The 17,611-nt window shown below is 40.3% G+C and overlaps 1 protein-coding gene across 2 annotated transcripts in view; it reads right to left on the reverse strand.

Annotated features, from left to right (window-relative positions):
* Positions 1-17,611, reverse strand: part of ZFPM2 (zinc finger protein, FOG family member 2) — a 438,050-nt gene that overhangs the window by 330,967 nt on the left and 89,472 nt on the right. The window contains exon 2 of one of the 2 annotated variants that reach the window (XM_059723814.1): positions 13,441-13,599. The exons of the other annotated variant lie outside the window; for it this stretch is intronic. Within the exon in view, the coding sequence (XP_059579797.1) occupies positions 13,441-13,599 (159 nt within the window). The remainder of the gene's footprint in view (positions 1-13,440; positions 13,600-17,611) is intronic. 2 annotated transcript variants of the gene reach the window in all.

Here is a 17,611-nt window from a genome sequence, read left to right on the forward strand (position 1 = left end):
GGGCACCAAGCAGATCAAGAGTGACTATAGGGCTCTGAATATAAGGGTGAAGGGGATCAGAGGCACAGGAAAGGGCCCTGGCAGGAGCGGACGCATCCTGAAGATCAATGCGTGGCTGTGCAGGTAGTGTCACCAGCAAGCATTCAACTTATTCAACCATGGGATGTTCCAAGAAGGACTGCTAGGAAGAGATAGGATCCACCTGACAAAGAGAGGGAAGAACATCTCTTTGTGCAAACAGGCTCCCTAACCTAGTGAGGAGGGCTTTAAAATAAGTTTACTGAGGGATAGAGAACAAAGCCCTGAGGAAAGTGGGGAAGCAGGGAACCTGGAGGAAGCAGAAGCAGGAGGGGGCAACAGGGGAGACTTTATTCTTCCTGACAAAGTAGGGAAATTAATTAGTTACCTTAAGGGCCTGCACACAAATGCACAGAGCCTGGGAAACAAGCAGGAATAACTGGAAGTCCTCACACAGTCAAGGAACTATGACATGATTGAAATAACACAGATTTGGTAGGATAGCTCTCTGATGTGAGCACTCTCATGGATAGATACAAACTGTTCAGGAAGGACAGGCAGGGGAGAAGAGGAGTTGTGCTGTATGTAAAAGATCTGTAGGATTGCTCAGAGTTCTAGTATGAAACTGGAGATGCGACTGCTGAAAGCATCTGGGTTAAGGTTAGAGGGGAAAGAAACATGGGTAATGTTGTGGTGGGTATGTGCTATAGACCACAAGACCAGGAAGATGAGGCTTTTTTCAAACAACTAGCAGAAGCTTCCAGATCACAGGCCCTGGTTCTCATGGGAGATTTCAATCACCTGGGAGGGCAAAACAGAAGTGGGTAGGCAATCCAGGAAGTTTCTGGACAGCGATGGAGACAACTTCCTGGAGCAAGTTTGGAGACACCAACTAGGAGCTGTGCTCTTCTTAACCTACTGCTCACAAACAGGGAAAAATTGGTGGGTGATGTACAAGTGGATGATAAGCTGGGCAGCAGTGACCACGAGATGACTGAGTTCAGGATCCTGACAAAAGAAAGAAAGAAAGAAGAGCAGCAGAGTATAGACCCCAGACTTCAGACTCCCTCAGGGAACTGCTGGGCAGGATCCCTTGGGAGATCAGTCTGAGGGGGAAAGGAGTCTGGGAGAGATGGATGTATCCTAAAGAAGTGTTACTGAGGAAGCAGGAGCAAACCATCCCAATGTGCAGGAAGAACAGCAAATGTGACAAGCGACCAGCTTAGCTTAGCAGAGAACTCTTCAGTGAGGTTAAACACAAAAAGGAAGCTTTCAAGAAGTGGAGACTTGGACAAAACTTGGGAGGAGTATAAGAATATTGCTAAGACATGCAGGGATGAAGTCAGGAAGGCCAAAGCACAATTGGAGTTTGCATGCAGCAAGGGACATGACAGGTAAGAAGAAGGGTTTCTACAATTATGTCAGCAACAAAAGAAAGATGAGAGAAAGTGTGGGTCCTTTACTGAATGGGGAAGACAACCTAAGGACAAATAATGAAGAAAAGACTGAAGTACTCAATGCCTTTTTTACCTCAGTCTTCATGGGTAAGGCCAGCTTCCAGACTACTGCACTAGGCAGCACATTCTGGGGAGGAGGCCAGTAGCCCTCAATGTTAGGGACTATTTAGAAAAGCTGGACATGTGTAAGTCCATGGGGCTGGATGCAATGCATCCAAGGGTGCTGTGGGAGTTGGCTGATCTGATTGCAGACCCACTGCCCATTATCTTTGAAAACCTGTGGTGATTGGGGAAGGTCCTGGACAACTGGAAAAGGGAAAATATAGTTCCCATCTTTAAGGAAAGAAAGGGGGAAGATCCAGGAAACTGTAGACCAGTCAGCCTCACCTCAGTACCCAGAAAATCAATGGAGCAGGTCCTCAGAGTCCACTTCTAAGCAGATGGAGAAAGTGACTAGGGACAATCAGCATGGATTCACCAAGGGCAAGTCATGCCTGACCAACCTTCTATGATGAGATGACTGGCTCTGTGGGTACAGGGAAAGCAGTGGACATAATATACCTTGACTTTAGCAAGACTTTTGATACCATCTCCAACAGCATTCTTGCAAGCAAGTTGAGGAAGTATGGATGAATGGAATGCAAGGTGGATAGAAAGCTGGCAGGACTGGCAGGCTCAATGGATAGTAATCAATGGCTCAATGTCTAGCTGACAGCTGGTATCAAGCAGTGTGCCCCATGGGTTGGTCCTGGGACAGGTTTGTTCAATATTTTAACAAATCTGGAAGATGGGATGGATGGCACCCTCAGCAAGCTTGCAGAAGACACCAAGCTGGGGTGTCTAGTAGATACACTGGAAGGTAGGGCTAGGATTCAGAGTGACCTAGACAAATTGGAGGATTGGGCCAAAAGAAATCTCATGAGGTTCAACAAGGACAAGTTCAAAGTCCTGCACTTAGGACAGAAGAATCCCATGCACCAGTTCAGCCTGGGGACTGACTGGCTATGCAGCAGCTCTGCAGAAAAGGACCTGGGGGTTATAGTGGACGATAAGATGGATGAGCCAGCAGTGTGCCCTTGTTGCCAAAAAGGCTAACAGCATACTAGGCTGCATTACTAGAAGCGCTGCCAGCAGATCGAGGGAAGTAATTATTCCCCTCTATTCTGCACTGGTGAGGCCACATCTGGAGTACTGTGTCATTTTAGGAACCCTATTATATGTGGACAAGCTGGAGAGAGTACAGCAGAAGGGAACAAAAATGGTTAGGGGGTTGGGGCACATGACTTCTGAGGAGAGGCTGAGGAAACCGGTTTTATTTAGTCTGCAGAACAGAAGACTAAGGGGCTTTGATAGCAGCCCTTAACTACCTGAAGGGCGATTCCAAAGAGGATGGAGCTAGTCTGTTCTCAGTGGTGACAGATGACAGAACAAGAAGCAATGGTTTCAAGTTGCAGCAAGGGAAGTTTAGGTTTGATATTAGGAAAAAACTCTCTCACTAGAAAGGTGGTGAAGCCTGGAACAAGTAACCTAGAGAGGTGGTAGAATCTCCATTCTTGGAGGTTTTTAAGGCTTGGCTTGACAAAGCCCTGGCTGGAATAATCTAGCTGGGGATGAACCTGCTTTGAGCAGGCTATTGGGGCTAAATGACCTCCTGAAGTCCCTTCCAACCTTAATTTCTATGAGTCTATGATTCTAACACTGGAGGCAAAGAAAGACCAAAAAGAGCTTTTCCTAATTCCAGTGCAGACCAGGCACTGAAGTACTACTTGCAGTCCTAGATGTTTCCAGGTCACAAGTCCAGCTCTCTAACAGTTGAGAGACTGGCTTTGAAGTCATGAGAGCCTTCAATAAATAATAAATTTTGATTATTTTATTTGCCTTCTGGTTTTTAAAAAAATGAGGGTTTATATTTTCAAGTTCTTCTCAACAACCTGAAGGCTAGTTTATAGTAATACATTTACCTGAATCCCAGACAAATTTGAATTTAAGCTCCTCCCCCCCAACAGATTCTATATGTGGAGAATTTATAAAGTTGTTATAATTGTCCATGTTTAGAATCTACTTTACTAGACAGTAATTTTAAATTCACCCCCCACCACCACCACCTCTGTGGCAGAGAAAGTGGAAGCAGGAGGCAAGGAGCCAGACCCCACCCCCTGTTCCACCCAACCTCTGGCTCCCCAATGCCACACGGCATGCCCCCCACGATATGCCGCCCCTTCCCTGTGGCTGCCCCCTAATTTGCCTTTACCCACACCTTACCCCCCATGACTGTGCTTGCCCTCCTGCTGCCTGGCTTTAGTGCCTGTTCCCCACTACCACCTTCCCCCACACCTGCTCCACCCCTTGCTCCCCTGTCTGTTCCCCTGCTGCTTATCACCATTTCCCCTCATCAATGCCTGTTCCTCCTGCCACCCAGTCCCACCATTCCCAGCTTCCCCAGGACCTGTACCCCCTGCCACTTACCTTCTATGGTGGCTCTGGCCCACATTGGTCAGTGGCAGCAGCCCTGGCCCTGGCCTCATCCAGACAGAAGCAGCAGTGGCAGCTCTGAGCCCAAAGCCAAAAGGCAGAGGGAATGCAGGCTACATGGTCTCTTCTGCATGCCACTCAAGCCACACTCTGCAGGTCTCTTCCATGCGTCCCCACCCCCACCACGCAGTCTTCCCTGCAATCCAAGCTATCCACCTGCTATCCTGTTACATAAGCCACCCCAGCCTGGGGCAAGCAGCAGCTCAGCTCTGGAGCTGAGCCACTACCTGCCTCACATGGGTTCTCAAATTTAAGATGAGGTTACCTCTCCATCCCACAACAACTGGGTGCAGAGGGGAAGCTTGTCTTTAATTTGGGTAAATATGGTAATAAAACCAAATGCTTCTAGCAGCTGGGGCTTTAAAACATTGTGAGATTTGATTAAAAATAAAACAACAAACAAGCAAACAAACTAAAACAACCCCCCCACCCTCCAAGAATTAGAAACACTACAAAAGTGGAAACAGAAGAAATACTCCCCTCCCTGCTTCCTTTGTAATCACAGTCTGGGGATAGCATAGAAGGCATAATATGTCCTGTGCTTACAGAGCACAATCTATCCATTAAATATGTTCTAATCAGTCTCTTTAGTGATTACTCAGGTAAGAAATTATGCGAATTAACACTGAGATCACAATGCTGAAAGTATCACTGACAAATGGTTAAAAAAATTTATTTCAATCTACCTACCAATGACTGAAGATCACTTATTATGATAATATGTTCCTTTTGGTGGAGAATCTTGGAAAAAGGAGAATGGGATAATAACTAGTTATAAAAGAGAAATTATGATCATTTCCTTTACTCTTGCTCTGAATATAAGTTCAAGCTTTTAGGAGATTTCTATGGCCCTAGCAACTTGCCTTGTAAATTTCAGGACTTCCTTGAAGTCTTACCTGTAGGTCTTTTAACCAGCTATGATGTAGATCTTGAGTAGAACAAAGTGGCAGATTCAAGTAGGCCTTGGAAATCCCAAAAGAACACAGTTTGGGCATTTTTGAGGTTCCTCATACTCTGGATTCACTAGAGCATGAATCTGTTCTTTTCCTAATTTAAACATATTAAGCTTCTTATAGTTGTCCCTGAGCAAATTCCTGTCCCCAGCCATCCTATGCTTAAAAAGGGAAATTATAGGCTTTTAAAATACACCACTGTAGTCATTTATGATCAAGTGCAATACTTACTTTCACATTACTGAGAAACAGGTGCCTGCCAGTGTCTTGTTGCAAATAATTTGTTTCTTGTACTTGAACAGAGTAATCAACTCTAGATTAAGCAGTCAAATCATCTTCATGCATTAGACTGCAATGACCATGAGAAAAAACTAGTTCAGTATCCACTACCTTGACAGTCCACACTAATTTAATCTGTGTTCCCTACTTCCAAACTATCCAGGTCATTTCAAAACTAGTCTGGGATCCCTGAAAGCCAAAACAAGGTAGAAAATAAAGTCTCATAAATAAATGGTTCCTTAGACTTTCTCTGTCACTTACTAGAATCCTCCCAGATAACATTTTTTTTTTATAATGATATCATATGGAACTGTTTATTTGCTCCAATTCTTTGCTTATGTTACCACCAATAACCTAATTCTTCTTACAGGGTACTAAGCCTATACAGGACCCAGCTTTTTTAACCTGTTTTCCTGAAGATTCCTTGTCAACTCAACTCAAAATTGCAATATCATCCAAATCTATTAGGTCAGGAACACTATAAAAGAAAAAATAAGAAGAAGAGACTACAAATCAAATGCAAAATTAGAAACAGATGTGAGGTACATGTACACTAACAGTGCATGGAAGCAAATGAGTAACAGCATGTTGTTTCCTATTTTTAGGGAGTTTATTAATTTGTGATTCTTATTTTGTCAAATCAATGTCCCCATTCCAAGAAACTGGGAAATCTGAATTGGTAGTGACTAAATAATCTCCTTACACAGGGACTGGCAGCCTTTCAGTAATGGAAGGCTGAATTAACATAACTCAGTCATAAGGAGGATTGGAGTGTAAAGTTTATAACAGCGTTGATCTTCAACAGCAATGACAGCAGGAGGCTCCTCCACAAAGCAAGTGTACAGGGACTACTGGGCTCACTTCAGCTTCTCAGCACTGGGAAAGACTCATAGAGCACCTACTAGAGCAGCCCGCAACCCCTAGGGAGACCCCTAGAGTTCCGGCTAGGCAATCATAGCTCACACACTATTAAAGGCAGGTAACTCCCTTGCCCAACAAATCCCAGCAAAAGGTTCCCAGCTGCAGAGCATCCCCACACAGGTCATTTACCTGACTGCTCAGCCAGTCCCTGTCTGGTCAGGGATATACTAGAACCCATATTCCACTCCTTGTCACTGTAGCTGTTTCTCAGTGCATGCAGCCTGCCAAGCTCTGAGACCCAGCAGACTGCAAGTAGCATCCTGAAGCACCGTGCATTTTCAGATGCATGAAGGAGCCACAGTAGATGCATAGTCCATTCAGCAACTTATGCTAAGCAGCAGCAAGGACTGGGCCAGGGGCTCCAGCATGTCTTAAACTAACCCATGCCCAGCACACACTCCTGAACAGACCATTCAGCTGCTGCAGCTGCAGTTTCTCCTTGCACCCCCAAAGCCATTTTGTACCAGGCTGGTCAGGGACATGTGGGTATGTCTGTTCCAGTCCTTGCCCAGCTACTGCCCACCACATGCTTCAAAATGGCTCGGGCCACTGCTGCAACTCCTCTACATGACCAAAAGCATGTTGTGCTTCAGGATGCTCCTTGCAGTCTGCAGGACTTGGCAGGCCACTTAAAAAAAACTTGGCAGCCAGATCTGGCCTGTGGGCCATCCCTTGCCAACCCCTGTCCTTACACACAGATGCAATAGAATTCCCAATTTCACTATCCTTCTGAAACCCAAATGCACTGAATGGATTGATAGGGGTTACTCTAAAATACTGGTCATACTCCAGAATTCTACACCTTTAAAAGCCATTCTCCAATTAGTTCCATAAAGTTTTTTCAAAATTCAATTTCCTAGTTTATTTCAGTTCATTTTCTGTTCAATGTTTTTGCCCCATTTGAGTGAAACCCTACTTGAGATTTAATTGAAAGCAACGTTCATTTGGCCTCTATGGGTCAAATCCTGATGTCACGTAAATAAGTGGGAGCTTTGACATAGAATTCAATGGGACCAAGACTCACCTCCTAGTGATAACATCTGGGATACACAAAGGATAGTCAGTCTGCCAGGTGAGTGTCTCATCGGTAGTAAAAAGTCCACTCCTTCTGGCATGGAAGGGGCCAACCTCTTTGGGTTCTAGCAATGGGAGGGATGGGAAGCAATGAGAAAGACAAAGGAAAAGGCATGGGCATATTCTGGTGCTGGTAAGAAAAAGGCAACTTTCCTCATGGCTGATGAAATTATGGAGGATGCCTAGTGCTCAGGAAAGGCAGAGAAAGTGGACTGCCTCAGCTGAAGGGGATACAAATAAATCCACATGAGCCCACACTGTGCTACATGGAAAGCAATACCCTGGAAACCCCAACACATGCATAAAGAAATCAGAATCTAATCATGTATTTATAAAATGGAATATTTTGAAAAATGATAATTTCATGACATGCCAGACCATATTTGTCTTAGGAGATAAAAAAAATGCACAAGCACACATATATGCCCTCTCCTATCTCTGGCTACCAAAAAGAATTGATGTGCCTTTCACTTGCTTGGAAAGCCTACATAAAGAAAACATAACAAATTAAAAAATAAATAAATTTAAAAAATAAAAGGAGTATGAGCTCTAAGAAATCAGAAGTATTGCCAGGGAAAGATAATGTCAAGCCTGGGGGGGTGGGATCTGGTGCCAAGCAAAGCTGGGGGCTGTTCAATCACCTCTATCAGTGCTCTATCAGTGTCTACACTCCAGCCAAATCCAGAGAAAACAAGGAGTCAAAGATTCAGGTCAATAAGCTTATAGGCGATTTGCACAAACAGCTCCTCCAGCAAGGTAAAAAACAAAGTCATATTGGCTTTCCTTTTTTATTTTTTCTCTTTGAACTCTCTGGTCCAAACACACCCTGGAAATGTCAGTGTTATATGCAAGAATTTAAAGAGCTGAGCTTCTTAATCCCGTTAAGAAAAAAAGAACAAAGTTGCCTGTAAAGATCTCCTTATTGAGCTCAAAGTGATTATGGTATAGCTGCCTGATGCTGCTCCTGCTTCCAGTTGCTGTAGCAGTCAAGGTAGAAATATGTCATTAAAGTTACAACTAAGGAGAAAAGAAATGTTATTGATTGAAAATGGTTTCTGGGGGGAAAACAGTGTCTAAACCTACTTTCTGATCCAACACACACAGAAAACAGCAAGTATGTTGTTAGACATAGAATCAAGGTAGAAGAGAAGAAGAGAATATTTCCCAGTCAGAAACAAAAAACCCACACACCAGAGGGTAGACAGGACACACAGAAATCGTTTTCAGAGTGTTAAGGGTTTGCCAGGTATTATAGATGCTGGTGGTGATAGCTTTACACATGCAGTGTGAAGGGAAAGATTAATGCACAGAAGAACTTAGCCTTGTGTTAGCTGACTCTTATACAGAGGAGCACTCTGCAGCTGTTTCCCTGAATCTCAAGCCTGACTGCACAATTGGGTCACATGATTTAAAGTAAAAAAATCAGACCTGAAACTAGTCTACCAGCCTAGTGGTAAAATGTTGTACATAAGCTTAGTTTATGTTCTGAGCTCATTCCTCACTGTCCCAACCAGAGGATGCAACCATTGCAGAGGTTGCATGCTTATTATCTGGGTGGCCTCATATATTCCCAAGGACCCCTCATCTTGAATATTATGGAATAGTAATTGTGTATGTGTATGTTTCACTTGATCTCACCCTCCCCTGCAGGAAAACATTGTCCTGTGAAGCATCCCAATCAGCAGTCAGGGACCCAGCTTGTAAATCCACAGACTGTAGCACTCTACAGTAGCACAAAGAACAGAGCCAAAGAGTAAGTGGCTTAGCCTTGGGATTGCTTCTTAACCTGAGCCCCACACACTTCCTGTTACATCCCCCACTGAATCAGGGCACTCTTTGAAATCCATTAGGGCCATGTTAGCTCCACCAGTCCCTCATTCGTGGCAAAACCAACAACTTGCTGCGGTCCTCAAAGCCCATCAGTGTTTTTCAAGCTGCCAGGAATCCTTTTCAGTCCGCCATATGCAGCATTCATTTGGAAAAATGACCTATACAAATAGGATAATGGAGCAAGACAGCTTGCAGGAAAAACCACAACAGCATGGCTACAATCAGAAAGCCCTACAGGATCCAGCAGTGGGCTAGAATAAGACTAGGAGCCCAAAGGAGTTTTCAACACCCATCTGCCCTGTGAGAAAGACATATCAACAAATAGACTTCTTTCCCTTTCTCACCTATTGCATCTTTCCTTCTATGCACTTAGCAACCCAGCAGTCTCCTATTCTCAAGGTCTCTACCTAACCTCTCAATACACCTTTCTCTTGAGTGAGGCCTTTCATCATATTCCTTCTCTCCCTAGTTGGGCAAGAGAAAACAGTGAATAAAGTTCCACCTTCATGAGGCAAAGGAGGCATCAGCTCTAAAGATCTCATTCTTCCCTCCCGTTTCTTTCACAACACAAGTTATTAGAATGATGTGGAGGACTGAAGAAAGCAGAATTCCTGCAGGATGCATAGCAGTTACATTGGCATTCTTCCCTGAAAGTTAGGAAGAAAATACCTAAGCAACTTTTATTTGGTGCCCTTGCATGCAAATACTACAATGATATGTGATATTTTCATTAAAGACCAGCTTTTCCTCACACAGCAAAACCAAGCACACATCTATGTTAGTCTCTCAGTCTGTCCCTGAACCTCTATCTTATTACCTTTTTCTTCATCCCCTGACATATTCCCCCTTTCCTGGTCCCTTCTTTTAGCCTACTTCTTATTCCTTTCTCCTCCTGCTCTGTCCCCATTGCTTTTGCTCATCATCCCAGCATGCTTCTCTACTATTCCTATTCCACACTGCTTTTGTTAGCACAGGGAGCAATGAGAAACAGGAAACATGGTCTCCTTAATCTTAATTTCTGTGCCAAACACCACAGCAGCCTCCAGCTTTCAGGAAGAAAGCAACTGCAGCAAGAATCCTATTCAGCTGCAAAAGCCCCAGTCTAAAGCATTCTCAGTGTAGACAGCATCTTCAGATCTTTTTACAGTCAAGTTATAACAATTTTTTTCAGAGCAGGTGCAATTTTCAGAGGTTTTAGTTTTGGGGTTTTTTTGTTTTGTTTCGTTTTTGAATTGGCCAAACAGGATGGATTTTCACAAGGACAGCCAAGGGCAACTCTGATCCCAGGGCTAATTCTTGCCAATTTCTAGCTTCTATTCCAAAGCGTGAAGGCACTAAACCTTTTCAAAGAAACACATGTAGGATTTTTTTCTCTTATAATTAGAAAAACACTACCATTTTCCCCTAAAAAATCCCTGAATCATATTTATCTTTAGCTGAAACTTTCTGTATATTTTCAGCCCAGTAGGGAAAGTGTCCCCCCAAATGATTAATGTCCAGCAATATTATAAGCAATTGAAGATAATAAGAAAACAAAGACAGGTGTTATTGCCAACAGCACTTGCACATACAGTTACCCACTTTTCATCTTTTTATTTCTGAGTGCTTGAACTTTTTCAATGAGATAACATAAAAGCACGATTATTAACATTCAGTAATTTTAATCAAGTCTTTTTAATAAAGGGGATTTATTTGGCTTGGGAATTTTCTGGATTTCTTGTAATAATTTATTTGTAAGCAAGAGGAAGAAGAAATATCAGAAAAAGCCATAATCTGAAACCAGGAAAGTTCCCTAATGACATGCATCTGAATCAGCGTGATTTGTTTGCTCCACACTTCACAGGAGCATTTTCCATTGCTTGCTATTTCCAGCAAACCATTTGAACCAGTTTTAGAAACCAAATTTAATGGAGGGACAAGTTGTGCATTCATCCCCAGCCTCCAGTCACCTCAGCGAGGTGTGAACTCAGTCCAACCCTATTTCAATAAGATGCTAATTTCAAATGATGTGTGTCATTGAAATTAGCATTTCAGAGCTCAATTCTTCCCTCGCTTTTTGGGAAAGAAGGTAAAGTAAGGGTTAAGTGACATGAATCCCTTCCCTGCTCTCTCTGACCTCTCTCTCTTGTGGGAGCTATAAGGTAGTCAGTGTCTGACATGCTTCCCTTATGATGGAGCATGGGCTCACTCTGCTAGCACTTGTGACTGAGTAAAGAACAGGCTGGAAAAACCAAAGGAAGAGCCAAGAGACCGACCAAAATCTATCACGTTATACAAGGAGAAGGAGACACACAGCACAAAGGGTTCTCTGGGTCTATTTAGTTCTTTAATATGTTTGGTGCAAATGTATGCAACTCCTGTGGTTTGCAGACCTCTAATATTATAAACCCAAACTATTTAAAACCTGCTATAAATCAAGGGATTGAGTAAAACTCCCAATATATTTTTTAAATAATAAATTTCTTGGCCTCTGATTTCTGATCCTTCAGGGTACATTTGGTTCTCATTTTAAAGCTCTCAGCTATAATATGAAGAAATAGATGCTTACTTTAAAAAGTATGAAAAAATAGAAGATTATATGAGCATTTTAGGTTAAGCAGCTGCAGAATCAAGAAAAACACCAAATATCAAAAGATTGATGATAGAATCATGAGTTGACAACCATGGATCTTGCCTGATATAGCCACGATCCTTTCCACAGAAAGAAGGGAATGAGGAAAGCTGAATTTTCTCCTCCTGCATTTTGTCCCGGGGGGGGGGGGGCGGGGGGGCGGCGCAGCAGAGGGAATGTGCACATCATCCTACTAAAGTTCTAAACTGTCATCTAAAAAGCAAAAAACCCCTCTCAACCAGAGAAGAGGCACTGGGAAAAAAAAGACAGCAATATCGTTATGCTTTCTCATGACTTTGCCATACTACCTTAGTTGGAAGGAGATTAACAGTTTTATGTACCTCTTTATCCCCAGAATTTTCTCTTTTTCTTTCTCTCCCTCTCTTTGTAGCAGTTGCAGTGGATAGGCTTAAAGCTGTTTTTTTATATCTACTATATACATATTACCTGGAAACAAGGAGTGTTAGGAAATCAAAAGCCATTAACCTTGAAGAATCAACAAAGGTCTTTATAATGGAAGAGGTCAGAACTTGGTTGTAGCTAAAATGGTGAACAAATTAGTGCACCAAAAAAATCTCTCCCAACTTTACAGCCAAAAAAATCCTTTGCTTTTTACAATGGAAAGGTGATCAGGTCCAAACTTACATTTTTTAAGTGTTCCATTTTGCTGCCTGATCAAGTTATGAAGTGATTTCTAACTTCAGATGTGCTGGGCCAAATTTTTATTTAAGTGCATCAGTAGATGCCCTTTTAAAAACAGTAAGAGAAAGTCAACTAAATGTGATCATGCCTTGAGCAGGAGGATGAACTAGATAATGTCTTGACCAGCCTTGCATCCTAATTTACTATTATGCTGTGAGTATGCAAATTATTATTATATTAAAAACAAGACAGAAAATACATCCTGTATTTTTCACATCAAATAGGTTTTTCTTCAGTGTTGAGCCTGTATTAAAACCTACAGAGACTTTACAAGGAGTATGAGCACACTACATAACTGTATGATCCTTAAGAATGCCCTCTTTAGTTTACAAATCATGATAACCCAGTTAGTTGAGGGATTCAAACTGCCAAACATCACCACAACAGTTCCCTCTATTTTTGAGCTTTTACCTAAAAGAGACCCTCAATAAAGCAATCAACTGGAAATCAGGTAAGAAGGAGGGTAGAAATCAATGTTCTACATAACTGAAAGCAAGAGTACCTTTATATTATTTCCAGATGTGAAACAATACTACTAAGCAGGCCAAACATGGGTAAAGAATTAATGTTGTGTAGCTGATGCTAAAATGGTTAAGGAAACTGCAATTGATACGTCTAACACTTAAACATCTTCTCTTTACAAACCAGTGAGTTCCCAATCTATACAATGTATTATTGATAAATGCCACTTTGCTCCTAAAATCCAAGGACATAGCATATTTCCTAGCACAGGCCAGGAAGCGTGAGCTAGCCTGCAGTTTTGCCTGCTCTGTACCTGATGGCAATGGATATCTAAGACCTGTTCTATATAGCTGAAATACATATATTTTGGTGAGTAACACTCAAGGTAGTCAGGCTCATCCTCTCTGAAAAATAGACTCTCTCTTGCATCAAGGTATTTGCCACATGTTAATAGACTGAAATTTTATTCAATAAGAGTCACTTGTTTTCTTATTTTAAGGTTTTGTAGCAGAAGGACTTTTTCTGAATTTTAAATAACACAATGGTTTCTGAGCACGTGAATACACCAGTGTTCTCTTAAGCTTTGTACTACACTAATTACCTTTATTACAAAAGTATTCCACTTCTTCACAGCTCAGATTCTCAGGTTCAAACTCTGCAGAAAAGCTTTCCTCCAATGGAAAGTCTTCTTTTGAGATAATGTCGTTTTCCTCAGACAGGCACTCTTCTTCTTCATCCTCAATGGCATCTTCGAGGGGCCCTTTAAAAAGAATCAAGGACACTGTACCAAAACCATCTAACAGTACCATATTAAATAAAACCTTATGTTGTCAATTTATAACTAAAGGGTTTTAATTAGGGGCCTCACTTCCACTGCTGAACTGGGTATTTCTAAGAGCTGGTCAAATAATATAAATTTGATAACTTAACCCAAGTTTTTGGCCATTCTTTAGGTTAAATGCTGTATTCTTATTATTTACAATCTGTTTATGTATTTACTAGCACATACATTTTAAATATGCAAAAATGTTACTGTGCTTATAAAAATATTTGCTAATTATCTTTTGTGTCATTCAGCCTGTTGTATTATTTAAACCAGATATTCCTAATAATAGAAGTTCCACATGCAGAGATGCAAGGACAACCCTCTTTGTGATATTTTGTTAAGTATTTTCATTTTACACCAAATTTTAGTTAGCATTAAAGCTGCTTAAGAGACCTAGACATTAGAGTCTTCTAGCAATGAAGAGTTACAGCATGAGTAGTAATAATTTGAACTTCACAACATTGCTCTAACTTCTCATCTCAACCCTGGTGTGGCAAAGCCAGTCACAAAGAAGTAAAAGAACAGTTCCATAGTCTCTATGGTCATATATTCCTGGGCTTGTTTACCAGACTATCAGGTCATTTTTACATTGTTTGAACAATACAGTTTACAAGAATGGACAAATTCCAAGAATGGAAAGATCATCGGGTCCAGTCCCCTGGTGCAAGGCACTGAACCCAATGATGTTCGGCGATCCCTTACAGCCTCACAAGCTATGAATCTATGAGCCCACTGATTCATCTAAAAGAGGCCAAACAGCCATCAGATGGTGAAGTACTGTCTTGGGAGAACAGTGATATCAAGCTAGTCACTGGACTGAGACCCTAGCTTGAACCTGAACCTGTGCCCTGAAGGGACTGTTCTGTTCCCCAAACCCTTGCCATCCAGTCTTTAACAAGGCCCTTTATTGAGAAAATGCCTACGGGACTTACCAGTTTGTAAAGCCCCACATTATCATAATGGAATGTAACAAAAGTCATAAATTTGGTATCTGCTGAAGAGCAAAAAATGTAGGCACTTTATGTTCATTTGTTAATATTAACTACCTGGTAAAGACATCTTTTTTTTTTTTTTTTTGTAGACACACAATTTTACCTGAGATTTTAATAGAGATTTGAAATAATTGAATGTATTTTAATTGAACTGAGATTTTAATAAAGTCTATACTTTTCAAAATCCATCTTAAGAGTGGATTTCAAAAGAGAGATTTCATTATACGTGGTTAAGGCTTGAAGAAAAATTACACATTCCTCTCTCTGATGAAAGCATGGTCTCATTCATAATTGACTGAAGATTTCTTGCTAGAAATGAAAGCTAGTTTTCTAATGAAAAAATGTAATTTGTATTTATATGATAGTTTTCCAGTATTAAAAAATACTACTTCTATGTAATCTGTAATACTGAGATGCAGAACATAAATGGTTCTGTGGCACTCAATGAAGAGGGAGGGATAAAGTTGTTAAAAGAAATCGAATATTGACTGTTCTATAATTTCATATAGTTTATTATAAACCAGTGACTGCCTCTATTGTATCAAGTAATCATATTCATTTGGGGCTAGACTGTGCAACACTTGCTCAGAAAAATAAGATGCTTGCCTTTTATTGAAACCACTGAGTGAGATTCCCAAATCAGCATACCTTCGTTACCTTCAATGGTACTATGCTGATTTATGCCGGCTGAGAAGCCAACTCAAATGGTTCATGTGAATATATAATCACCACAGTAAGTAAGGGTTACACAATCTAGTACTTATCATAATGGTTTGCTTGGATGGCTAAAGAAATAAAGTTACAAACCAAAGTATAATCATTATCAACTGCATCTTCTTGTAGTCACAGAAGTCAGCAACTAGAAGGCATAGGGAATGAAGAGCGGACATTAATTTGTACATGGCTAAGTTGCTCCACAAAACAACTGATGACATATCAGAAATATATATTGGGGAAAAGATGGACTGGTGTAGTTCCATGAATTTCATTTAAATCAAGAACTTCAGTTTCTAGTTCTATTGCAAGTTCTGATTTCAATATTGAGATGAAAATGTTTAAAAAAATACAACACAACACATACCACAGATAATATCAAGAAGTTAAACTGGAGTTTATTAGTGTACTGTATGTATATGTAATATAAATTGATAAGAGACTACAAACTTCAAATAATTTAGTAATTAATAACCAAAATTGGGGGAAAATATTTAATAAATATTGTAAGAACCCAATAATAGTCTTCAATTTAACAGACAAAAATTCTGAGTTTCAAAACGGATGATCTAATTGTACCTTCTGGCTCTACTGACTCTATTAACCCATAACACCGTTACTCTATATATGTATGTTTCTGTGAATAACTCCAGTAACCACCAATATAAATTGCACTAATGTATAGAAAAGGGAAAAAACTAATCTCAGTAAATACAAAATTTCAACTATTGATAAAGAGAAATCATGTTCTGTATCTTGCCAGATATGGTCATATGTTCCTAATGTATTTTTCAGGCAGCTATTACTTAAAAGAAATATAACTATCAGTCAACATTTCAGCATCTGACTTCCTGCTGAAATATTGGCTTATAGTTATTTTACTTTCCAAACAAGATTCCTTTGGAAAATATATTAAGAACATATGAGCAATCCAGTTGGCATGTGTGATGTTATGTTTATGCCTGTTTATAGATATTAGACCAGTTTCTTTGACTGGCTTAACAGTATATAGTTAGCATCCTAATAATTGCCATATAGAAGTTAAGAAAGAAATGAAAATATAGTTCATATATTTTTGTGTGTGTCAGTCTTAGAAATATACATTTCATAAAAGTCACATTGACATTGTTTCCAAATAGTCAAAAGCCTCATCATTTAAGTGCCACTACAAAGAAGTACAGAACCAATCAAAAAAGCAGTAACGGAATTGCACTCGGTATTCTTTTTTAAATAATGCCGACTAAAAGCATGAGGGGCAAAGTTTTTTGTGGGTGACATCCTTTATTGGACCAACTGCTTAAAAGATAGCATCCACAAAAATCCTTGCCTTTCACATCTCTCTTGAACTATTACACCTACAACACCACTCCGACACTAAACTAAAAACATTTTTTTTTTTCAAAACACTTCTGTGGATAGCTCCCAGGTCCAAATCATTCTCTTAACTTGTACATACATCTGGCTAAATATGTGAAACTTGTGAAGCACATGCAAAATCACTGATTTTATATGGGTGTATGGATCTTTTTTTTTGGTATGCACAAGATGCACATACACAAATCACCAATATGTTTACATTCCTGAAATGCTTATATACCTAACTATCCCAAGGCAAAGATCAAGAAATCAACCAGAATCAGGGGCAAAAAGTCAGGCCCCAAATTAAAATGATGGGAAATTTTACTAAAATGGAAGGGTCACATGTACCTAAAGGGTAAATAGTATTTTTTAAACCTAATGGTTAAGTTGCATTTTTTTTTTTTTAAATCTATTTACAAATTGATTCCATGCCCATTCTTGCCACAGTTAGTTACTACCTTGCTCCCCAGGTAGTGCTAGTAAAAACTATCATAACCAGATTTTTAAATGAAATAATTTTAAATAGAGTTAAACACAGTTAGCCACTTCTTACTGTAAGGATACCAGCAGATATGATAGCACAATTCAATGTTTATTGATTTTTAGCTTTCCATGAACAAAAACTTTGATGCTCCATTTCTGAAGCTAATTATCACCTCAAATATATACAATAGGTGAAACATAAGTAAGAATCTTATTTGCATAGTAAAATAAAGAAAAACTAATTTATTACCCTTGATTAAGCCATTTCTTTATTTGACAATGTATGTTCAGAGATGTTCACTGAGTTTGCAACTACCATAGACATCAGAATTTTACAACTTCTCTGAAGTTACATTTTCTGGATTAAGGCAGATATTTTCTGGATTAAGGCAATTTTG

Source organism: Alligator mississippiensis, chromosome 3 (genome assembly GCF_030867095.1).
Source record: "Alligator mississippiensis isolate rAllMis1 chromosome 3, rAllMis1, whole genome shotgun sequence".
Taxonomy (NCBI): Eukaryota; Metazoa; Chordata; order Crocodylia; family Alligatoridae; genus Alligator; species Alligator mississippiensis.